The following is a 24,989-nucleotide window of genomic DNA, read 5'->3' on the forward strand; positions in this document are numbered from 1 at the left end:
TTACATATTAAGGAAGAACAGGATCAAGAATGTGAAGATGAGCTCGTAAACTCACCTGTACATGTTACTTGCTTCTCAGTGAATTCAGAGAGCTTTACAACATCCATTGATGTATAACTGGGAGAGAGACCCAGAAGCAATTATTTCATTAATCCTCCAAAACCATGCAACTTGTAGGAAGAAACACTGTGGGGGGCTATGTATCTGTTGTCTAACTCTTCATGTCTACAGAGCTGGCATGAGCACAGCAGAAACAGAGAAAGCTGGAAAATTACATCATAGTAGTTTGACAGCTCTTCAAGCATTTTTCTTGACACTTGAGGCTTGTGTCAAGTGTTTATTCTTACACTTCAAAATTTGAGTTGCTCTAATAAAAAATACCAGATTTACCCAAAGAACTTTGTCTCCCTATGTCCTTAAATCAACACAGCTACAACCTATACCCCTGTTACATGTAACAATACTTATCATTTAGGTAGTGCTCATCTTGGTGTGCTTGACTAACATTCCCTGCACAAATAATTAGTCTTCATCACATAAGTGAAGCAGGATAAATCGATTGATATGAACATACTATTTGCTAGCTTCCCTGAGAAATTTTAAAACAAAAATCAAGAAGACAACCTGTCCTGTGGTATCTATTTCATTTTTAAATTTCTCAAGGCTTAGAAAATATACCTGTATCCAAGCACTTTGTTTTTAACAAAATTCATTTTTTGTAACTTATTGTATTCTACCAAAGTATTTCTATATATTAACTTTGACCTGGAAGGCTACAAAAATACTTTATAAACAGCTGATATACAAATGACATATTTTACCCACCACTGAAATGCAGCAACCTCTGGTGTAAAATACAAAGATCTATTTAACAGCACAAAGTAACACCCCCACAACAGTTAATAGTAAAAAATATTTATTTCCATTGGAAACAGCATCCGAAACTTTAGCTGGTGCAGATTATAACTATCCAAATAATTATGAGGACAGGACACCTGGGTTAAAATTCCAATTCTTACAAACATACCATAACTGTTGTTTTTTTCAAAGTGGTCAAAACCTAAATATTGCATTTCATCCAAAAGGCAGCATCTCTTTAAGCACAAAATCCTTTAATAGGCTTGAGAAGCTGACTCAGAACTGAGTCTCAAAGGAAAAGAGTGCCATCATCACCACCCTTCATACAGCACACGCACCATACCATGTCTGACTGGATTCAATGGTGACTTAGAAGAAAGGGAAACACCTGCTGCAATACCACCACTTGCAGCCCTTGAGCATTCCTCTGAAATCTTATGCCCAAGTTTAACCCTGGTGGAACACACATCTCAACATCCCAACTGGACAAAATGTCCAATACAGGCAAATACTAAAAAAACAGCAGCTGGCTGAAGGAGAACCAAAGTTTAAAATGAGTCACATTTCTCAGTGCTTGAAAACCTGAACCACACCCAATTATACAGATGTTTACATTCCTGTTCTCACTAGTGCTTCTCAATTTCTTCTTGCAATACAAACCCAGGGCAAGACAAGAAAACCATTTGCACTGCACTAGGCACATGTCAGGAAGAGCTTCCTTCCTGTCTTTACCCCGGTATAACTGTGTGAGCATACCGCATGTGCAGTGGTGACACTCATCTTTCTCTGAAACATTACCCCTGAGGAAATGCTGGAGGCAGTGATAACAGATTCAACGGACTACTGACCTGATCTGGCCTACTCCGCTTAAAGGAAATAAGCTAAAGGAGGGAGGTCCAAGAATTCAAGATTCAATCCAGAAAAAAAAGCAACATCCTCCACACACCATGAATCCCAGAGGCAGGGCTCAAGCATGATAGAGAAACCTAGAGAGATTTGACAAGACTGGATAAACACCAGGTTAAATTTGTAAGGCACAACTGTTTCCTGGAGAAATTAGCCCGGCACACAGCTAAGAATCACAAAGGGTGGGACCTCCAGAGACCATCTAGTCCAGCCATTCACAAACTCTGAGAGATTGCGCACCGCTAATTTAAAACGATGCAACCTTCAGTACCACCGGCACATTTTTCAGTTCAACCTTACGTACCATCAGCAAATTTTGTCGGATAAAGTAATGATAATAAATCTGTTAACACGTACCGCTGACAGGTGGTCTGCGTATCACTGGTGGCACCCATACCACAAATTGGGAACCGCTGATCTGGTCCAAACCCCGCCTGAGGCAGGATGAGTCCTGTCCAAACCATCCTATACCACCCACCACCTCAACCCCACAACCCTAACACTGTACGAGGCGACCCCTGAACCTGCTTCATATCCCAAAGGCCCAAGGGAGAGACCTGGGCAGACGGGGCAGAGATATGCTGCACAGATCCCAGGCAGAGGTGTGACTGTGTCCCCTCACGAGCTCACCACCGCCATGAAGCAGGATGAGGCCTGGGTGTGTCTCCCCCCCAGCCCTGCCTTTCTCCTGGCAACAAATATGGCATATTTCCTTCAGGACCTGGAGGCATTTTGCCAGCAACCCCCTTTTGAGCCCTGTGACAGGTGCCTTTTCCTAAACAAGGAGCAGGGGGTGGCCGGAGTCCCCGCGCCAGGGGAGGCCCGAGGAGGAGCCCAAGGCTGAGAGCACACCACACCGCGGGACGAAAGAAGCGGGCCGCACGCATGCGCACGCACTAGGGAGGGGAAGGGGAACGCCAGCGCGCATGCGCACGGGGCAAGGGAGGGAAGGCGCGCACGCGCACGCGAGCGGGAGAGGCGGCGCGCACGCGCATGCGCACGCGCGCGGGGGCGGGCACCGCCTGCCTGGTTCCTGGTGCCTGGTGTCTGGTGCCGGGCGGAGCCTGCCCCCGCTGACGTGGCGGCCATGGCGGACGGCGGCAGCCGGCAGAGCAAGCTGGCCGCGGCCAAGAAGAAGGTAACGCCCCCACCCCCCGCTCCGGCCCCCTCCTCGGGCACCGGTGACCTTGGCCGAGCGGGCGGGGCCGCACCAGCCCCTCCCCCCGCGGCGGCGGCTGTCACCGGGCCCCCCCCCCCCCATTTAAACCTCTGTTCCTCGAGCCACCTCGGCCTCCCCTCCCCCCCCGGGCCGGGCCTCGCCCCCCCCCCCCCCGGGCCTGGTCCCCGGGTGACGCGCCTCCCCCGCAGCTGAAGGAGTTCCAGCAGAAGAACAGCCCCGGGCCCGTGGCCGCGGCCAAGAAGAAGCGCAAGAACAAGGAGGGCAGCCGGCCCGACACGCCGACCGGTGCCGACGACAGGGACAGGCCGTCGCCCGAGAACGTGAGTGTCCCGCGCTTGCCCGGTTGCGTCGTGATACACACCGGGGACGGATGGGGTCCGCACCCCGCAGCCGCTAACGGGACCCGGCGCCACGGGCTGGGGCCGGGTCCGCTGGCGAAGCCGTTCTTGACTCCAGAGTGCGCAGTGTGGATTTCATAGATTTCATAGACATCGGGGGCTGGAAGGGACTCGTGAGATCGAGTCCAGCCCCCACCACCCTGCCATGGGCAGGAAGTCAGCTGGGATCAAGTGACCCCAGCAAGAAAAACATTGACATGGATGTGAGGGGTCGGGGCACACGAGCAGTGAAGGGACTGGGCTTGTTTGGCCTGGAGAAGGGAAGATGAGGGGTGAGAGCCGCCTTGGACTCCCTGAAGCGGGGGTAACGAAGAGGATGGCGGTTCTCAGGAGTGGCAGATGACAGGACGAGGAGCAAGGGTCTCAAGTTGCAGCAAGGGACATTCAGGTTAGCGATGAGGGAGCACTTTGTCACTAGGAGAGTGGTAAAGCACTGGAACAGGCTACCCAGAGAGGTGGTGAAATCTCCATCCTTAGAGATTTTGTAGACCCAGGTAGACAAAGCCCTGGCTAGGATGATCTAGTTGGGGCTGGTTCTGCTTTGAGCAGGAGATTGGACTAGATCTGACCTCCTGAGGTCCCCTCCAGCCCTCATTTTCTAAGATTGATCCTATGTTTCGACATCCATTTCGGTAAAGGGAGAGTGAATGCAAGGTCCTTTGGTTGCAGCCCACCTTTTGATTGGTGTCTCACTCTGTCTTTCTGAGCCATTTCTCTTTCCACTTTCTTTCACTTCCTTTAGATTCAGAACATACTGAAGGTGCTGGTGTCAGACCTTAATCGATCCAATGGGGTAGCCATACCCTCATTGGACAAGAGGAAGGTGAGGCAGTGTTCGGCATCCCTCTGACTAGTTTGCTGTCCTTACTGCATGCTTCAAGTTCTCTTTAAACTGCCTCTCGATTTTTTTGGATGAAGCTTCATTCAGGCATATTTGTTGTCAGTTGCTTGAGTTTTGTTGCTGTTTTCATTAACCTTGAGCTTTTTTTTCCTTTTAATGTGCCTCTTTGTTGCTCCTACTTGTGTGTTTCCTTCTGATTTGTGTCACGTTTAAAACGCAAAGATGTGAAATGTACCAGCTTCCCTTAAGATAGACTTGTGAGATCAGGCAGTTTGGAATTGTATCGGGGATCCTGGGTGATGGTATGAGTAGTAAACACCTCGCCACTCCTTTTCCCCATACACTTTGTTCCCACAAAGATGCGGCATGGGGCATATAAAAACATTGTTCAAACTGGGCCACAGACTGGGTTTATTTTCTAGATCTGTGATCTTCCTGTTTGCATGTCGCTGTTTTATTTATTAGTGCCTCATCTCTGAAGGACATGTTCTTGCTCATCTCTAATCAAGCAGTTGCCCTAAGTAAACTGTGTAGTTATTCCAGCCAGCTCATTTTGTGACAGGTGATGAAATTTGCACACGTGATGCAATCTGGCAAGTAGCATGGTTTTAAATCTGTCTAGGCAGGAAGTCAGATACTTTGTAGCAAGTGTTAACTAGCTCTAATGTCTTCATGTTGCCTGTAGTTCTGGCAGCAAAGGGACTGGGAAGATTCTTATCTATAATAAAATACAAGTATGAGAGAGCAAGCTTCTACCAGCCTTTTAATTTTCAACATGTTTCATAAAAGTAGTCTCATAAATTAAAGAAGGTTAAAATGTTGATAGAAACACAGAAAATGCAAAATAAAACATGATGATTCAGGAAGTACTTAGTTCTTGCTTTCCTAAAACCTCAATTACCTATCAACTTGTATAGTGTCCACAACTCTCTTCACCTTAAGCTTTCAAGTCCAGCATATCATTATACCTGCCTTGCATCCTTTTCTTTTTGCTCTACCCATAGATATAACTATGTTAATCACCAGGTGGAGTAGAGGACTCTGCTGTGAAACCTGCATGATGTGATAGATAAAATAAGACTTTCAGTAGTTTTCCTTGCATATTAATGCAGCAGCTCTCCCATCAGAGACTTGCAGTGCCTGGCACAAAGCTCTTGCAAGTGGGGTATTTCTGTGGGATGTTATATGGGAGAGCAGCGCTAGCATGGTAAGAGCACTTGACAGGTGCTTTCCTGTGGGGTTGAATGCAGCACGTTGGAAATATAATTTATATTAAGCTTATCAGATGGACACATCAGAAAGAGAATTGATGCTTGTTCAAGGACAGGTTGAGGTAGGATGTACGAATAATTTTTCTGTGTCAGTGGCTAATCTCAAAATGAGGGCCTAATCCATACCTGCTGTGTTTGTGCTGTTGTGAATATGGAAACGTTACTCTTCCATTAGTCTTCATGTCCCAAGTGCCTTTCTCTGCTTTCTTTGCATGCACCAGTGCATTTTGGACTGAGTAGCTGTTACAGATTTTCATCCTGGAGGCTGCAGATAACAATGCCCAGGGCCTCAGACTGATTTCCAAGTTGCTCTCTCTCTCATTACAGACTATACTTCGAATTTCTCTTCCCAGTTGTCTTGCTGGTAGAACTCCTGAGTCAGGGAAACACTGCTTTAAACACTCACCCAATGCTAATAGGCAGAAAAGCTGAATGCTGGCATCTGAGCTAATGCCTTCATTGGTGCCTTAACACAGGCAGGCAAATCCTTCCCACCTCATCTGCTGTAGCTTTCTGGTTGTGAAAGGGGGAGAAAACCTGACAAACCAGGAAACTATTGGGCTGGACTGAGTCATTAGCTTCTTCAGGTTATTAGCATTTCACAACTGTAGTTGGTTGAATTGCTGCGTTAGAATTTCTGACAAATTCCTTGCTGTCCCTTCCCTTTTCCCCTCCCTGCAAATTAGGTCTTCAAGCTGCTTTCACTTCAGAGGTCTTTTTTTTTTTTAAGGAATCTTTTTTTGTGTGACCATTTTTTCAGGACAAACCATCACACCTTTTAGCATGATGCATTAGATACATGTAGAGAGAGTTTCAGGGTAGGATGCTACCAACTTAATTTAATATATTTTATTGATATGATGGGGGGGATCCCTTCTATCCACTTTTTGCTCTATTTTGTTGATTTTTCTGAACCAATATTAGCGTGAGGAAACCTGAGATAGGATGCAGTGGGAAGGGGTTGAACAATACATGATCCTCCAAGGAACATTCAATATATATTGATCCCTGACAGCAAGAACCTGCCTTGCTAAAAAAAGACTTCTAAACATTCCAATCTCTTTCTTGTCAGTTTAGTTCAGGCATTCCCTAATTGTTGTTTTGAAATCTGTCTTCAGAGTTGACTGCCTGACTCGCATAAGAAGTGGTGAACAGGTGACACCCAGACCCTCCTCTGCCCCTCCAAACAGTTGGGAAGGAGGAAGAGAGGAGATAAATGCTTTGGATTCCCTCTGAACAGTCAGGAACTAGGCTAGAATAAGAGTAGACATGGTATTAAATTAACTTGTAGAGAGCCACAGAATCTTGCTGAGACTATTTATTGATGGCCTGCTTTAATGTTTGCTTTGTAATGTCAGTATGTATTGATAGCTCTGTTTGGGGTAATATGATGACAGGGATTGCCAGGGTGCACAGAAAACGGGGGAAAAAAATCACGGAGTCCCATTAAGGTTGAAGATCAGGCAGATGAGGGATTGTCTAGTTGCTCTGTGGCTCAATAGTAGATAGTGGTTGATCATACCCATCCCCAAAATGGTACATTTATTTGTCTGCAGTGATGCAAAGATAACATTTTTAACTCTCATGTAGACCAAACTCATTCATGGCAGGAGTGGTATTGGCTCCTTTTGATTCCATTAGGGGGTCACACTTGCTTACCTCAAGGGCTGAATTTGGTGTTTTGATTTATAATGCTCTATATCTTGGTGTCAAACCCTCTTCAGTTCACAGCAACTCTCAATTTCAGTAAAGAGGGTGAGGGGAAAAGGGGTGCTTGAATTGAACTAACCAAGTACTTGATTAGTTATTAACCCATTCTTTTCATCTTATTTTGCATCTGTTGATCAGTGTTTTCCCCAGTGGCAGAATGAAGATGGTGCTTTGCAAAGCAGAGAGAATAGATTTGGCATTGGTCTTGCCCTGCCTGCTTTAGTTCCCTTGTAGCATATATAGCAGTGCTGTTACTTAAGTATGTGGTAAAATTACTGTCCTAGACACTAATTCTACATGAAAGCCTTCTAGGTCCCATTTGAGCTGGGGTAACATGACTGTGTAGCATTCAGTGGAGAAAAACAGGTTGATGAATTGACCTGTTTGCTCTGGGGAGAACACAGATTTGTTTGCCAATGCACCTGTTTGTAGATAACCACAATGTTCGCCTTGTTTCGTGCACAGAAATCTTGTAAGGGTGTGTTTCTCTCTCCCCTCATTCAGCATGTAGCTGTAATCCCTGTGATATGTTTTGTGACAGGCATACTTTGACAGTGATGTTACCGCTCATAATGCTGAACAGCTGGCTGCCGATGTCCCTGTGTTATCTAACAGCAACAGCCTTCCTAGCTGTGGCTCTGTCACACCTGCTTCCAGTAGCATGCCATTGTCACAGGTTTGTGAGCCTTTGCATTGACACGCTAGTGATGCTGTTTGTGTTAAGCAGAAGTGTGTTTGTATTAATATGTCAAGGGTCATGTGAGATTTCCAGTCAAGTGTAAAATTCTCTCCTCTCCACTCAATCTTGGTCCAACTCTGAAAGCAAAATGAACTTTTCACCACATAAAGAAACTTATCCTGTGCTCCTTCCTTCCCCCAACTCAGTTAGTAAGGAGCATCCCTAAGAAAACATGTGATTCCTCAGAAGGAGTAGGCCTCTGTTCTTTAAAGAATTCGAGAACTAAGTTTCAGCTCTTTAGGAAGGCAGTATGTTTTTGCCACTAAAGACTTTGAACTGACCTGGCTTAATATATCACTCAAGATCTTTTCTGGAGGTCTCAGAATAAGCAGAAATGATCCACAACCTGGACCTGACTTGGGATGTGCTATGAATATTTAAGTAATATTTGAATGGATTACAGTAAAGGCAGAGGTTATCCAGTGCAAACCTTGGGGTGCTCAAGTATGTTTCTCTCTGCTATAGTCTTGTGACTCTTCTGTCTTACTCCACAGATGCATGATGCTGATGGTCATAAAAATGCCTTGGATGAAAACAGGTGCGTGTGTATGTTACCTTTTGTTTGATAAAAGGCACCTATAATAGGGTTCAAAAGGGGATGACAAACTTGTTTGCTATCAAAATGCCTCCTGTGCTAGTTTGGCCAGTTCCCGAATAGACCCTGTAAAACAACGTGCTATCTTTTTCTGTTTGTAGGTCCCTGTCTTCAACAGAGAGTCTTCGCCAGCTGTCTGAGCAGCTCAATGGCTTGGTCTCTCAGGTTTGGCCTCATTAACAGGATAAATGGAATGCAATTTCTTCTAAATTTCAGAAGTGGGGGTTTAAGTAGCCAGCTCAGGAATGTTCTCATCAGTCCCAGAGTTCTTTGCAGCCAACCCACTAAACAGTAAGACTTTTAAACCCTGAAAAGTAGAAACTATTGTTGTAGGAATGTGAAACTCCACCAGTAGGAAGAGAACCAGAGTGGGAGGGGGGAGCAGCTTTTATATCCATGAAACACACTCTCTTAATTCATGGCAATAAATCTGAAGTACGTGGCCTGTATATTTCATGTAAGACCATTTCTGGATGTGATTGTACATAGAGATGTACAAGTTGCATACCTTGACTCAGAGAAATAGATATTATCTGCTTTTGCTTGGTGCCTTGATAATCCTCAAGAGAAAGGCATGGTATAAATAATAGTATACTGTTGGGGATATGGAAGGTCATCTCCTATTTTGTATTGATAAATAAAACAGTTATTTTGTATGTCAATTTTCTTGTAGTCCACATCCTATGTGAATGGGGAAAGTGGTGTTTCTTCCACAAATATAAAGGAAATGGAAGTAAGTCCTGCTTAGTCTGATATTTTTTTTCTCATTCACTGGGTTAGCACCTTTACCAGTTACACAGTGGGACCATCACTGTAATGATGTTGAGACCTATTTGTTGCCCTGTTCATGCATAACTACCGCATCGGAGGGCAGCTGGAGATGGGCATCTGTGGAAATTTCCAACTGGAGGGTTGGAACTAATAAGGCCTTCTGAATGCAGCTAGTACTCTCAGTATTTTTTAAATGAGATTCAGGCCTTAAACAAATATATAAAACACCTTGATACCTGATTCAAACTTGTTGAAAGCTCAGTATATTTGGGGGAAATCTGAATCAGTTTCAAAACTGTGATATTGATTTACTTTCTGTCCTTTTTAATTATTTCCTTTTTTTCCCTCCTCCTCTGCCCCTCTACCTTCTCCTCCACCTGTCTGCATGCGCCCATCAGACACGTTACCAGGAGCTGGCAGTAGCCCTAGATTCCAGCAATCTAACTAACAAACAGCTCATTACAAAGATAGAGGAATTGGTAAGAAACAATCCAGCCAACCAGTTTGACGTTGTCTTTGCTCCTCCATGCTCTCTGGGTGTCTGCAAGGTTATGGGTTCTTTTACAGTGCCACAAAAGGAAGCTGCTTGCACAGGATTTTTCAGGGAACAAAGTGGATTTTGTGGGAACACCCAGTTAGATGGTGAAAAGTCAGATTAAAAGAAGACTCCCAAATGTATTGGCGTGTATGAGGGAAATGAAATAACATGAAATAAGATCCATACAATATTGATCTCTTCGTATTTTGCCAGGGTGGCTAGCTTCATGATAAAACAACTAATGCTGGATCCGATCTGCACTCACCAAGCTCAGTAGAAGCAGAATCTTGTCCACAGGCAGTGACTGGAAAATCTGTAATTTCTTTGGTTGATCTTTCTGGTATTACTTTGTCTGCAGAATGGGAGTAAGGGGGGTTAGGAGATAGCCCAGGGGCTTGCGTCTGATCATTATCTCAGCATCTGTGGCACTATGAATGAACTGCTGCATTCCGTGGCCTGCTTGAATTATTGCTGCTGCTTTTTACCCTCTTGCTTTAATACTTCAAGAAATGCCTGCACAATCTGAAAAGAAATACGCTTGATCTGAAGTGGTTTTTCCTTGGCTTGTTCCCCACCACTTTTGCCTCTGAAGTACAGGACTCTCTCCCATGTATCCTATCACCCCTTTTGTTTTGCTCCATTATTTTGTTCTTCTCTCCTTCCTCCCTCCACTGCATCCTCGTCTCTCTTGAGGCTGACCTGTAGAGGCACCTGGTATTGGAGCATTGATCACCAGTGGCTATCTACTTCTGGACAGGCATATGAAGTGGTCTCTTGCCTAGAATTTTACACAGGGCCTATCCTACGTTCCTCAACTTGCTCTTGTCTAGTGGTGGCGCTATGATCAAAGCCTCTTATAGTTTATCTCCAGTACTGCCACTTTCCTAAATTGTGTTTTTCAATAGGATTGCAGGGAAGTATTTGATCAGTGTTCATTCTTTGTGGGGGAGTAGTAGCCATGTTGCTGGCAATGAGGGGACTCTGAAACTGCTGTGGCAAAGACACAGGTGGCCATCAACAGCAAACAGAAACATTGCTGAATATAGCAGATTTGTGGTTGTTCCTGTGGCTGCTAGCATAGCCTAGTGCAGAGTCTCTGTACCCCTCTTCTCCTTCATCCCATGTGCACACCCCTGGGTTAGCACACCCTGCTTTCTGCTCACTTCAACCACGTCTCACAGGAAATTAAAGTATATAGCAACAGGATTGTATACACTGGCCCTTGCTGTGTATTTTGACTTCAGTCCTGTAATCTGTTCCACATGACCAAAATCCCATGTCCCTTGCAGAACCCCGTCAACTTAACTAGGACTCTGCATGGCATAAAGGTTCATCTTTATGCTGGATCATGATTTTGACATATTGTCAATAGTATGCTTAAAGTTTCACCTAAGGGAAAGGAGGAGGGAATATATTCCTTTAATAGGATTCTAATATATTGTTGGGGCATATCAAATACTACAATGATAAAAACCTTAGAATGTAGGATGCAAGTTTAATGTAAGGTGGTGTGTATCTCAAATATAAAAATTCAGGGTTCTGTTACCTTAGTAACATTTTTACTGTGAAATGTGGCAGTTCTACTGAGGACTGAAAAGTATATCCGGAACTGGATAGCATGTATCACTACGTCCATATGCCGTTAGTCCAAAGTCTAGTATTTTTAATAGTTAAAACCTGTCTTTGTAGAAAATGTCAGAATGGTTTAATGGAATTCCTGTTTGCATTTGCTACACGTATGTATCGCAAGCATCTGGTTAAGATGGCAAATGCATTTACAGATTGGAGCAGTATGACAAAATTGCTTAGTACTGATCATCTGTTTTGCTCCTTCTGCAGAAACAGCAGAATCAAGAGGCTGTGAATCAGTTGGAGAAGGTAAAAGGCATCCCAGTAGCCGTAGTCTTAGGATAAATTTCTGTTCCCCTTGGGAGCAGAGGATTCGTGATACACCCTTTTGTTGAGGAAATTGATGTAAAGAATGTGCAGGTGGCACTGCATAATTTAAAAGTATACCTGATAGAAAGCAGAAGTATTTTTCTTGTTTGGTTAAAAACAGACTCATAAGTATAAAGCTTATATTGCTTTCCATAGACAAATGTATTTGAACAACAAACCAAAATACTCACTTGCGTAAAAGAAAAACGCTATCCATTTCAGTCTTCTTTCACAAACCTTTAATGTATGTCTGGTTAAAACTCCCTGAAAAGAAAACATTTAATACACTATACATTTATAATTATGTTTCTCTTTTAGTTTTTTTGATAGTGATGCAGCCCATTCCCTGACTAGTGTATCTTGGGGTTTTTTTTAATTTCAAATTACAAAACCATATCAAGCTTCACAGCTTATTGCTTTGTTTATAACATGTACATTTCCCTCCCTCTCCTTGTCTTTCTATGATGCCATGAGTTACAGATGAGACATGATTTTAGGTTTGAATGTTCTGTCTCTTGTCCTTTATAAAAACTACTGAATGGTTTAAGCCCCCCAAATAGTTTTTTTTAACTTACTTTTAACAGCATGTAATATTAAAATAGTGTTTAATGAATTTCAAAGCTCTTCAGTGGAAATGGCTTTCTTTTAGTAGTTTGCCATCCAAACAGTGCAGGTTTGTGCTAGTGCAAGAGAACCTGTCACTGTCCAGACCACGTGAAGTACGAAAAATAAATGAGGCTTAAATGAAGAAAATAGTAGATTTCTAAAAAATCTTTGTATTATTTAGATGCTAATAATGCTGCAATTAAAATACACATAGTTTGTTTAATATAATTAACATTTTCCATTTAACATTTTAAAAATAAAAGTTCTGGGTTTAATGTCCACGGTTTGTTTATGCAGGAGAAGAAAGAGTTTGAACAGAAGTTTGTCAAAGAGCAAGCAGCACTGAGGGAACAGCTACAGGTAAGTCAGAACTTCTGTTTTGGTCAAGCCTCTCATTTAGCTTTCATCTGAGCTACTAATGCTGAATAGTTTTCCTTCTGAAAGCCATTGCATGTTTTCATTCATGCTTTCAAGAAAAGGCAGCCAATCAACCAGGCTGTACGCTTAGTCTTGGATCTTATGTTAGTCCTTTCTTTCTTTACTGAATTGTCCTTCTCTGACTGCTGGGGAGATATAGTGCCAAGTGAAAATGACTTACATTGAGCTGCTCTTTTTTTCCCCAAAGGTTCATATTCAGACTATTGGCATCCTAGTTTCTGAGAAATCAGAATTACAGACAGCACTAGGACATACGCAACAAGCTGCCCGGCAGAAAACAGGTAGATCACCTTTGAACATTCAAGAAGAGGCTGGATATGTATTTTTTTCCCTAGGATGGTTTAGAACTAGCCCATTCAACATTTGAGCAAAAGATTGGACTAGATGAACTCTGGGGTCTATTCCAAACCTGATTCAGTTGGAAAAGCTGAGGATTCAAGTCATGGGCACTAATTCATTGGCAGCCAGCCTACAACACTCAGTGACTTCTTAATGAGCAATACTTGGCACAATTATTGCATCTGTCATCACGGCTGTACCCAGAATCACAGCACATTAATCCCATGGGAAGCACAGTTCTTTTGTATGTTGTTAAAGCTCTGTCATGACTGTTAGGACCTGGTGATTACCCCAGGCTGTTCCTTTCTTGCCATCCTGTTGGTTGCTTTTGAGTTGAATACCACAGCAATCAGGGTAAGATAAATTTGCCTGAGTGTTTCATTCTCAAATGAACTCCAGCAATTTTCTGCATTAGAAAAATAATAATAAGCACCTAATGCTTTCTAAAGGGAGTATTTATTATCTCCATTTTAAAAATAAGCTGAAGCACAAGGAGGTTAATTTTCCCAAAGCTGAAATGACTTGGTGGAAGAGTGAGGAACAGAACACAACTCTCTGAACTGGCAGACAATGTGCTACTTTCCTTAAAAGTGTAAGAACTTGCTGGCTCAACAGAAAACATTGTTTAGTCACTTCTGTGAAGCTGTTTAGAACTTTGTTCCACGTAAGTCTGTTTTGACTTGTTCAGGAGAAGCTGAAGACCTTGCTACTCGGTTGCAGTCATCTCGCCAGAGGGTATCGGAGCTGGAACGCACCCTGTCTTCCATCTCTACACAGCAGAAGCAGTCAGAAAAAGTAAGAATTCCCTCTTCTTACACTGTCATCAGCAGTTGTCCTCTTTCCCATTTAATTTTTCATACGACTGCTGCATATATTGCAATCTCTGAGAAGAGGGGGAGACCAGACCACAGTTTTGTACCCTCTGTGACCAAGGCAGGTTTCTTTAATTTTTATACAGCCACTATTTTTTGGTCCTGGTTTCAGATCTGGCACCTTGCTTCATTTGTCTTGCCAGATTCAAACAATGAAAACCCAACCACAGCTTCTGTCCAGGAGTCCTCCATCAAAGAGACATTTGAGCATTGATGCTGATCCAGAAGCTTGCTGCAAAACCTCCTGGCTAGTTGGTGGTGTCATGCCTGAAAAGACTCTGAACAGATGAGTTCCTGGCGAGTTCAGGCTTTGTATGAAGTTTGATGGGGTGACAGACTTGGCTCCAGTGCCAGCCAACTATAGCTAAATATGAGCTTCCGAGCAAGTCCATTCTGAGGTTTCAGCCCTAGTGGCCAAGAGCATTCCTGTGAATATGAAGCTTTGGGTTTTTTAGTTCCACATTAGCTGATCAACAGAAGGTTTAATAATAGGCAGCTTAATTTTTTTTTCTTTCTTTAAAGTCTGGGGTTGAGTCCCTTTTTTTTAATCTTTTTCCAGCATAATAAAGAGCTAGTGAAGGAACGAGACAACCTGAAATTGGAACTGTACAAGCACAGGTGAGTTCAGTTTTCTGTTACTGCAGAGCCAGCAGTGCTGAACTTTGGTAGAACTGTCTTCTCGCACTGGCTTTCCCTTCCTCTGCAAAACATGACTTCATTCCAGTCACCAGAATGGACGAGTCTATGAACTAGTCACATGAACAACAGAGCCACTGGTGAAAGTAAGGATCATAGCTAGTTTATTATTTCTGTGTGTCTCTCAGCAAAGGCAGTGAGGAACTGAAGCAGCAGAACTCTGAGCTTTTGGAGAAGCTGCGCTCCCTGGTTTCTGAAAATTCAGCCATGAAACTGGATGCGGAAGATTTGCATAAGAAACTGGAAATGGCTGAACTGATGATTCAACAGGTGACTGCAGTGTTACTGTGGAGTGGATATTCTTGATTGCGGGATAGGGCTTGCTGTGACCTTGGGAAGTAAGGGTAGTATGCCACTAGAAAATTGATATAATCATCATTTACCCACTGCCATTTTCCAAGCTGCATATAAAACTTAAGGGACAATTTTGAAGTTAAAAGGTCTTCACTGATGATTGTCAGGAACAGGAAGCTTATTCTCAGAGGGCATTGGAGTGGTGATTCTCTAGATACTAGCTCCTCTGGTGCATTTTATAGATCCTAAGGTGAGATTATTTAGTCTATATGTGTCACACTCTAGAATTAAACCCAGTTATCACTATATTGAGCCCAGTAATATTTTTACTAAATTATATCTTCTGGAAAAGAAAGAGGTATACTGCCAATCTATCAGAATACATTAGCCATTACTGTTCCCTTTACACGCCCCATAGATCTTTTCCAGAGGGCTAAGAAACCCCCAAACCCTTCCATTTCTAAACAGCGATCTTTCAGCTCAGACCAGACCATATCTTTTTTTTTTAATGTTAACTTGTGTTGAACTAGAACAGTTTGCAGAACCATAGAAATTGCCAAAAGGATCACATCAGAGGTTGCTATCAAGAAGGAATTATAAAGAGAAAACAAGGAATGCTGGCTGTAACTTATTTGCCTCTTCTGGCAGTTTACAAATCAGTCGGGGAATCTGGATGCAAACCAGCAGCTGCAACTGGCGTTGGAAGAACGGGCAAACCTAGAAACACAGGTCACTCAGGTAAGAGATTGAATATGCTTCTGGTCAATATTGTGACCTTTGTGCAGCAGGGCAATACTGGCTGAGGCTCTGCACTTGCACTGGTATGTTTTTTGTCTTCCTTCAATTGACAGTTTTTCATTTCACTTAACTGATGCAGTTTTTCCTCTTCCTGAGCAGCTGTCAGAGTCGCTTCACCAGCTCCAGGCAGAAAGAGATCAGTATGTGGAGAAGTTGAAGGAGGAGGGCAGTATCTGGCAGCAGCGGTTACAGCAGCTATCTGAGCAGGTAAAAACAGCAGTGCTGTATTCTCTGTGTGCAGAGGCATTATTATTAATGATATTGAGGACCTCAAGGCTGATTCAACAGGAGGAAATGCGTGGCAAGTACTTGTTTTAAGTCCTCCCTCTGTGACCACATAGGTCCGAACACTGACAGAGGAAAAGGAGAAGAATGTGATGCAGATTCAGGAGCTTGAAGACAGTATTGCTCAGCTTCTCAGCAAAGCAGGTAGGACCAACTATTTTGAGCTTAAGGTGAGGTACCAGCAGGCTAGAGGGGGGCTCTACCCATTCTCCTTATGTAAAAGTTTGGGCAACCAGATTTGTTACCCCAAAACTAGCAGAACAATTGGAAAGACTAATGTGCATGAGAGAACCTTCTGACCTAGTGAACATTAAAAAGACCCTTCACACCAGCACTCAAGAATACACTAACCTCTTTTCATATCTACCTGAAGCAAACTTGCAGCTCCTGGTCCTAGTGAATTACTCAGACTGGGAAGTAAAAAGAACTCTGATATATCAGTGCCTGCTTAGCATGTAGCTCTCTCTGCTCCCCAATTCAGAAGGCTTTTAACAGCATGCTGCAGCAAGCTGATGGCTGCACTGTTGTGGCTTTCTCCTTTGTCCTGCTGCCAGAGGAAGGGTTGGATTATGCTGTCATCATCCCATCCTTTGGTACTGGGCCCAGCATAGTAGATTGGGTGGGGAAATCATGTTCACATAACAAGGGTTTTACCTTTCTAACTTATGTGTGCATGAGTGGAGCTGCTCTGACCAGCTGGTTGTGACTCCACTTGCCCAGCAGTGAAATCCAAGGATAGTGAGCCTGCCCCACTGGCCGGACCCACAGAGGCTGAGCTGAGTCTGCAGGAGGAGGTCCAGAGATTGCAGAAAGAAAAGGAGGAGCTTCATGGACAGTACCAGGTTCAAGTTCGGGATAATGAGCAGCTGAGTCGTCTCAACCGGGAGCAGGAGGAGCAACTGCTAGAGCTTGAGAAGACGGTGCAGCGTTACAGCGAGGAGTCTGTGGACAGACAACAGATCCTGGAGAACATGCAGAGCGACAAGGCCACCATCAGCCGAGCTCTGAGCCAAAACCGGGAGCTGAAGGAGCAGCTGGCTGAGCTACAGAATGGGTTTGTCAAGCTGGTATGTCTCTTGGTGCATCTTCTCCCATGGTGCAATCATGCAGCAGCACATACAGTGATAAGGGCCTGGCAGAAATATTGGCCTTATCTTGCCATCTGGTGCTTTGGTTATTGAACCTCCAGTATTAGATCATACTGTGCTAGGAGACTTCTTGCCATCTCTCAAACTCTCTAGTAAGCTTTCAGTGGATTATCTAGTATCTCTGCTTGTGCCAAGGGGTTTCCTTCCCTCCCTTTCCTCAAACCTTAAGCTGCTTTTATTCCTTTTCCTCCATCTCTCTTGTCTTTTTCTGTCCCCCTATTTGCATGCATGTTGCCTGTGAGGGGGTTCTTCCCAGCTGCTTTCATCTCTTCCACTGCCTTTTTGCCCTTCTCAATCCTGAATCCTTTTTCTCGCTTTTCGCCTACATTGCAGCTGTCTGAACTCCTCAGCCTGTCTTTCAGGGTTGTACATAGAGGTGTAGGTCAGGGCACAACTGCTTTCATTTCCTCCTGTTGCCCCTCCAGCTATCTGCTCACTTTAGCTGTCTACAAGCTCATTGCTTTGTTTCCTAACCCTTATCATTCTGTATGTTCTTAGGCTACCTGCATACTTGAAGGATAGCAAGGCTATGCTATTTGCCAAGACCTCACTTTTTTGTGATACATTTCCTTTACTGATCCCCAGTCCATCATTCCCACACAGTTTTTTCTAAACTTTAATCACCTGTTAGTGTTCCTCTGTAGGTGAAATGCAGCCACTGAAACATGCCTTGATTTCATGTTCTGTCAGGACTGAATGTGACCCATTGCCTTGGCTTGTGGAGTACAGCATAAGAGTTTTTGATGTTAATTTGGGCCTGTCTCATAGCGGTTATGCATTTTTGCAGACAAATGAGAACATGGAGGTGACGAGTGCCCTGCAGTCTGAGCAGCATGTAAAAAAGGAGCTGGCCAAGAAGATTGGGCAGCTGCAGGAAAAACTGGCTGAGCTCAAGGAGACGGTATGCGCAGGGTGTCTGGGCAGCAGGGTGCTACCACACCAGTGTGTGATATAGAAGGGCTGACAACTTCCAAGCTCTACTGTAAGACTGATGTAATAAGGAACAAACGCAGAGATAGTCCCCCCCAGTTTACCTTGTCTAAATCCTACTGTGGAGATCTCGCATTTTGCGGGCAGGTGGTGTTCAGTAGAGTGAAATGTCCCTTGTTGATTTGAGGATTGATACTGACAGTTCTTTTTGGATCCAGCTATATGGCAGGAGTCAGGTGTACTGTCAGTCACCACTTCTGCCATGAAAATCAGAACTTCTTATTCTCTGTGATAAAAAGGAAGGTGGTGTTATATGAGTGGTGCCCAGTAGGAATGACAGTATGGACCTACACACTATTTAGTGCGTTGTAAGAGCAGATACACAACCAGTTACTACAAAGTACTGACGTGTCAGAGTACCCCTGCTTACCTCAGGGTTAGTTGTCTGTCTGTCCATACTCGGAGGCTTTGATCAGACAGTGGTACTTCCTGAAATAGCTGCTGCTCAATGTATGTTCACAGAATTATTGATAATGGGGTTGGATGTTGCTGTGTGCCAGGTGGATCTGAAAACCCAGGAGGCTCAGGGCCTGCAGGAGCAGCGGGATCAGTACTACAGTCACTTGCAGCAATACACTGTGGCATACCAGCATCTGGCTGCTGAGAAGGAGGAGTTACACAAGCAGTTTTTGCTTCAGACACAGCTCATGGACCGGTTGCAGCATGAGGAAGTTCAGGGCAAAGTGACAGTGGAGATGCACCTTAAGGAGCTACAGCAGACCAAGGTAAGAGAGGAGGAGTTGGATGGGAAGCAGGACTTTGTCACTATAGTACTATACTAGAGAGGCATAGGAAGTGCTTGGGGCCAAAACATGGAGCTTTCCTGTTGCTCATGAATTTGTAGTGAAACTTTCTGGTGCATGTTTCAGGTGCATAGAGTCCATCCTGCCTCTCTAGTGAGCTCCTACTTCTTTCTTCCAGGATAGTCTGGCTGCTGTAGCCAAAGAAAACAAAGAGCTGCAGGCTCAAGTCAGTCAGTTAGCAGCAGAGCTGGATGGCAAAATGTTGCTTCGAGTGGAAGGTGAGTAAATACAGTTGATCTTTTTCTCCAGCTAAAAAGCTGGCGTGGGCTGAACTGTCTGGTGCATTGTAACTCCTTGGTTTGTCTCCCTTGTCTTACAGGAGATGGGGTGGAGAGTGAAGAGACTGTGGAAGAAACTCAGAAAACTTCACTTGTGATCCCAGAGAATTTTGAAAGCCATGAAGAAATGGTGAGTTTACAATGTGCGGCAAAGCTGCTTTCTCCCAATAGTGTATGAATCTCAGTGTGGTGGGCCTGTCAGATAACCCTCAGTGGGTTATTTAAGCAAGTATATAAAATGTTGCATCTGATAACAAGGCACCAGCACATGTATAGTAGCAAGAGGCATAATCAAAGCTGTGTCCCCTTGGCAGCAAACTCTCCAGGCTCTGCAGCACTTTTGCGTGGCAGATTGGAAATCCTTTGAAAGCTTTGCTTAGTTTAAAAAATTAAGGGTAAAATATTTAATAAGAGCCCTGTCAGCACTGTGATTCTTGTGGTGTTTATTTTAATATTCTTTATCTTGGGAGGCAGTCTGGGTTGGGATTACCGTGACTGTTCACTGGATATCTCTGGGAGAGCAGTAATCAAAATTGTGTTTATAAAGAAGTGGTTCTGGCAGCTGCAGTGAGCTGCTGCTGCTGTTTGGACAGCCCTGTTCTTAGCTATGAGGTCCAGGACCAAAACTGAAAAGGAAAACTGAGATTAAAAAACAAAACAAAACAAAAAACCCTTAATGTCCCTCTCAGAGTTCTGCAGTTACAGAATTGTGGCACGCACAGGACCCTTGGCAAAGGCCAATGCAAAGAACTCTCAGTAAAGCCCCTCCTGATTCCTAACTCTGATTAAAACACTTGTGGAGAGGTGGATCAGTCAGTTTCTTTGCACTTTCTCCATATGCAAAATGGGGTAATTCTTAGGGTTCTGTGGTAACTGATTAGCAACGCTGCATAAGTGAAAAGCAATCAAGTGCAACGTCTCGTATTGCTTCTTAGGTCGCTTTCTTGATGTCCACCATGTCCCAAGTGGAGAAAGAGCGAGAAGAAATGAGACAGCAGCTGAGTGTACAGAAACAACAATGCCGAGGCCTCCTGCAGCAAATAGTAGTTCTTAGGCAGGAACAGCAACATACTGCTACATTGGGTGGAGGTAAAGCTACTTGTGCTGTGTTGAAGGGAGTGGGAAGGAAAAAGCGCTTGACGGCCATGCTAGTTGGTGCCTTTCCCAGAGTGAATTGGACTTCATTGTGCTTCCTCATATAGTTCCTCCTGAATCCGTTTGTTTTCTTTCCAGGTTCCACTACAGATGTTGTCCCAGTGGAGGTTCATGAGGCCTTAAAAACTGCCATGGAGAAGCTACAGGTGAGCATCTGACACCATCCCCTGCTCTCTGCTGAGTTCTGGTGCTTGCTGTCAAGTCCATGTATAGAGGATGCAGTTGAGATTGCCATGGAATAAATGACAGGGTTCTGGTTTCTGTGACCTACATTGCCAAGTTTCCTGTGACAAACCTGTCACTTGCTTCTGCTTTCTAGCTTTTGGATGCATCTCGCGTCCTGGTAAAACTGCTGCAGTAGTTATTCTGCAAAGGGCATGGGGCCAGATTTTCTTCTTGATCTCTTCCTGAAGCAGTAGCTGGCAGGCAGGTTTAAAAATGAGTCATCCCACAGAAATGAGGAAGAAAGGTGTTGTTAGGCTCCAAGATTGCCAAGCCTCTTCAGTGATTGGGAAAGTCCAGCGTAGTGGGGAGAAATCAAAAGGATTCTTTATCCTTTTGGCTGCAAGAAGGGAGAAATGTTTTGTCACATTTTTTCAGCTCTGTTCTGTATATTCCCTTTCATCCACAAGCAGTCAGATTTTCCTACAAGAGACAAGCAAGAAGGAAAGAACAGTATTGTTCCCTGCACTTAGTCTGATGGGATGGGGATTATCATTTTCTATACATATTCCTTGTACACTTGTAGTTCAGAAGGCTGATACTAGTTGTGTATTCAGTCCCGTTTTACAGATGTGATGCATGAGAAGGCTGACCTGAAGGAGCGGTTGGAGGAGCTGGAGCATCGCTGTATACAGCTCTCTGGGGAAACAGACACCATTGGTAAGATCAGCCAGCACAAGAATGAGCTCAGTGAAGTCTGCACAGTGTACTAACATGTTGTTTCTCAGTTATGCAGTAAAACTACAGGTTTTTTTCTAATTGTTAATGGACCCTGAGAATTTCAGCTCCAGGCAGGATTTCTACTGCCAGGCCTCCAGCTGCATCCTAATGTTACCTAGCTGAGTCAGGTTTCCAGTTCAGTGTCCAGGCTGCTGCCAGCTGGACTGTAAAGCATTATTGTTTATTCACTCACGATGTAAAGCTCAAGCAGAGAGAAATGCTATATGTTGTAACCCCTTTCTTAGTCACCCTATGCTCCTCCTGTGTTCCAGGGGAATATATTGCATTGTACCAGAGTCAGAGGGCTATCCTCAAACAGCGGCATCGGGAGAAGGAGGAGTACATCAGCCGACTGGCCCAGGATAAGGAAGAGATGAAGGTAAGGGAAATTCTCTCAGGGCAAGAGTACTCGCACCATGGGTAAGAAGCCATGGAGCATGTGTGGAGTGTGCAGGGGCGCACACTGATGGAGATGACATAGTAGCTGATGAAGTGCAGGGCTCAGAAAGGACATACCCACAACAAACATTTCCACAGGACTCTGCCTGACGGACTGAATTCTGTCCTACAGGACCACGAGCTAGTAGCATCTCCAAAGGAGATTGTTGTACTGTGCCAGATTCACTACTAGCTTTGGGATAAAGGAAAGTACAGTAAATTGACTTGGAAAGTGTTTGAAACCAGAAGTCTTTGCATCTGCTAAGGTGCCTGCTCTTAATGAGGTTCAAACCTACAAATTTTAATAAGCATTGTTTTTAGTGTTTCTGGAGATGTGGATCCTGCCATTCCAAGTATGTTCTAGTTTGTCTGCAACTGAGGTCAGGTTAAGTTGGATACTGGCAGTTTCTCTAGAGCCAGTGAGGGCTGTGTGTTACCTGTGGCACAGGACATGTAAAGTTTGTGGCCTTTCCTTTCTTTGTAACTTGCTGCAGAATAAGTTATTGGAGCTCCAGGAGTTGGTGATGCGTCTGGTTGGAGAAAGAAATGAATGGTACAGCAAGTACATGGCAGCTGCTCAGAACCCAGACCTGCTGGCAAATCAAATTGAAAGTGCCGTTCCACTGGAGAGGCGCATTGAACTTAATGCTACTGATGGAGAAGGTGAGCAATAGCCTGCACACTCATCAGTGGCTCCTGCTTGCTAGCAGGGTGAACCTGAGGGCTAGGTGTTTGGTTGGGAATAGTAATTTGCCTACCTGGTCTCTTCACAGGATTGCGAGAGGTGAATTTAACAGATGAACCAGAACAGGAAGCTGCAGTTCTTCAAGCCAGCTCATTTCCTAGCAACAGCAAAGCCCCACAGCCCAGCCCAGAGGACCCCACTGCAAAACAGATTATGCAGCTTCTGAGAGAGATCCAAAACCCTCAGGAAAGGCTGGGCTCCCTGTTGGAAAACCCATGTATTCCCTTCTTCTATCGTGCTGATGAGAACGATGAGGTCAAAATCATGGTGGTTTAAATGGCACCAGAAACCTGACTTGCAACAATTTTCTGTGACCCTGTAAGGACCCAAGCTGCATAGTACTTGCCCTGTATCTCTAACCAGTGCTACTGGTCAGGGCAGATGTTCTCTTTAAAGACATGGGGAAAGAGGGATTGTATCAGGTGGAGCTCTAGCACCAGACTTCATCTTCTTTCCCTTTCCTCCTGTTACTTGGTGCACTCTTGAGTACAGACTTTGACTTGAACTAATCATGAGGCAGTCACTACCACCACCACAGGTGGGTCATATGAAAGTGGGGGGACTTCATGATCTCTAACAGAGGAACTTGATCACTTGCTTCCTGCAGCCCCATCGCCAGAAAGAAACCGCTACTGTTGGTGGCCAACGTCTTAGCAATGATTGGCTAGTGACACTATTTTACCAGTTAAGATTGCAACCTGTCCATCTTCTAAAAAGTTTCCAAAATAATTCCCTCTTTCTGGTAAGAAACTCTTTGGATTCAGAATAATTATTTCTATATTTCATACCACAGATCTTAAACCTCCCATTTTTCTCTATAAGCTGCATCCTACCCTATATTTGAAACCAGCCTTGTCAGTCATACAGCCAAAAGATACAGGCTCCCTGCCTAGGCAGCATTACATTTAAAGAAAATTGTTCTGATTACATAGAAATGGCCTGGCATTGCTTTGAGTCCTCTAGGGATGGTTGCTCAGTTATTTGCTATGAACAAGTAACTTGTGGATGATTGGAGGTGGGGTAGGAATGGAATTGCACTTTGAAGGATGATGTTTCACTGTACATGTTGAAAGGTTTTATTTATTTAAAAAATGGGAGAAATAAGTAAATGGAAACCACTTAATATATGTGCTTTGTTTTGAATTTCTGGACCCTGGGGATTTCCCCTTCTCTTAGATCTCCTTTTCTCCTTGTGTTGGCAAGGCTTACACTACCCGAGTGCATTAGAGGTACTCTGGGCTGACATTTAAAGTCTGTTTCTCTGCTCCCCACCCTTAAGATCTTGGGGTATACGCGGGAGAAAGGACTGTCACCTGGAAGTGCACTGTGATAAATACTTTGAGGCTGAAAAACATTGCGTTAATGAATGCAGGGCCCAAACACTGAGTTACTGTCTCCATCTGCTGGCAAAAAGGAATTATACAGGAACATCTAGTGTTTGACAAGTACATACGGGTTTAAATCTAATACTTGCTGCTTCCTCTCTGTGAAGTTAGCAAGCCCAACAGTGAGTAGCTAGGAATCGCCCAAGGTACACATGGTTTTTTAAAGAGACCTAACTTACTTAAGCCTGAGTGATGCAGTACACATCCCATGTTGGTGACCTAGAAGCATGTACCAGCTCCACTTCTAGTAACGTTCTGTCGGGAAGTGAAAAGCAGCAGCAAACAAGGCTCTGAGGCGTGTAGGTTCTCTTTACTTACTATTCTGCAGATCATTTCTATAATCAATCCGCTACTTGTAGTCAACTCTCTTTCTTTTTTTGTAAATCTGGTACAGGGCATTGTCATTCCAAAGCCAAAAGCACATCGCATTAGAATATTTTTAATGCATTTTAACTTTTATCATTTTACAGTAGGGAGAAGGTTTGTGAAATAAAAATCAAAGCACTCCTTTGAACTTGGAGTAACTGAATGTTAGCCCATCAGGGCAGCATGGCAATGTTTTTTTAAGTCCTTTCATTTGAAGAGCCCTAGTGTTGACTGTCAGTGTTATTGGCACAGTACATGGTTAGAGGCCTCATGCAGGGCACTAGCAGGGTGGGCCTGCGAGCTCCCATTTGCACGAGTTTGTGTACATAGTATATCTGTGTAAGATTTTGTATATTCCTTGAAGAAAGCGGATAGCTCCTTGCAGCGTTTTTGCCTGTCAAGGTTGCCCATAACCTGTATTATAAAAATGATCTAACTGCAATGGGGCAGGGCTCTGATTTAATATGGAGCATTATTATAAATGGAGTAAATATTTATTGGGTGTTCTATTCCAGGAATGTGAAGGAAAACACTATTGGAAAAAATTTTGCATTCTGTTGCAGAGGTGACTTTAATCCTGTTACAAATTTTCTTTCTTTCTGAATAAACTTATTCAGCCAAGCATTGACTGCATGTGCATTTCTTATTCTAGCCCCTTAAAACCAG

The 24,989-nt window shown here is 44.0% G+C and overlaps 1 protein-coding gene across 4 annotated transcripts; it reads left to right on the top strand.

Moving 5' to 3' along the window:
* The first annotated feature begins 2,802 nt into the window (after positions 1-2,802).
* Positions 2,803-24,944, top strand: GOLGA2 (golgin A2). Of its 4 annotated transcripts, none has more exons than XM_019475591.2 (28): positions 2,803-2,902; positions 3,133-3,264; positions 4,085-4,165; positions 7,706-7,840; positions 8,398-8,441; positions 8,600-8,663; positions 9,172-9,231; positions 9,668-9,748; positions 11,647-11,685; positions 12,649-12,711; positions 12,977-13,070; positions 13,817-13,923; positions 14,560-14,618; positions 14,825-14,966; positions 15,639-15,728; positions 15,888-15,995; positions 16,130-16,217; positions 16,797-17,140; positions 18,009-18,122; positions 18,712-18,936; positions 19,133-19,232; positions 19,334-19,422; positions 20,228-20,381; positions 20,526-20,593; positions 21,227-21,329; positions 21,662-21,768; positions 22,322-22,490; positions 22,601-24,944. In XM_019475591.2, the coding sequence occupies exons 1-28, from the start codon at positions 2,852-2,854 to the stop codon at positions 22,846-22,848; spliced, it is 3,159 nt and encodes a 1,052-aa protein (XP_019331136.1). In that variant the 5' UTR covers positions 2,803-2,851; the 3' UTR covers positions 22,849-24,944. The 4 variants fall into 4 exon arrangements, with proteins under 4 accessions (XP_019331136.1, XP_014466059.1, XP_014466061.1 ...); XM_014610573.3 differs by having other exon boundaries at positions 2,804-2,902; positions 16,794-17,140; XM_014610575.3 differs by lacking the exon at positions 9,668-9,748 and having other exon boundaries at positions 2,804-2,902; positions 16,794-17,140.
* The last annotated feature ends 45 nt before the right edge of the window (positions 24,945-24,989 follow it).

The sequence above is a fragment of the Alligator mississippiensis genome, chromosome 12 (genome assembly GCF_030867095.1).
Source record: "Alligator mississippiensis isolate rAllMis1 chromosome 12, rAllMis1, whole genome shotgun sequence".
Taxonomy (NCBI): Eukaryota; Metazoa; Chordata; order Crocodylia; family Alligatoridae; genus Alligator; species Alligator mississippiensis.

Bases quoted from the DNA above. Each gene is read 5' to 3' on its own strand.
- GOLGA2 (XM_014610573.3), top strand. From the start codon at position 2,852: ATGGCGGACGGCGGCAGCCGGCAGAGCAAGCTGGCCGCGGCCAAGAAG. The intron at 18,123-18,711 runs GTATGCGCAGGG...GCTGTGTGCCAG, and splicing joins TGGCTGAGCTCAAGGAGACG to GTGGATCTGAAAACCCAGGA. The intron at 21,330-21,661 runs GTAAGATCAGCC...CCTGTGTTCCAG, and splicing joins TGGGGAAACAGACACCATTG to GGGAATATATTGCATTGTAC.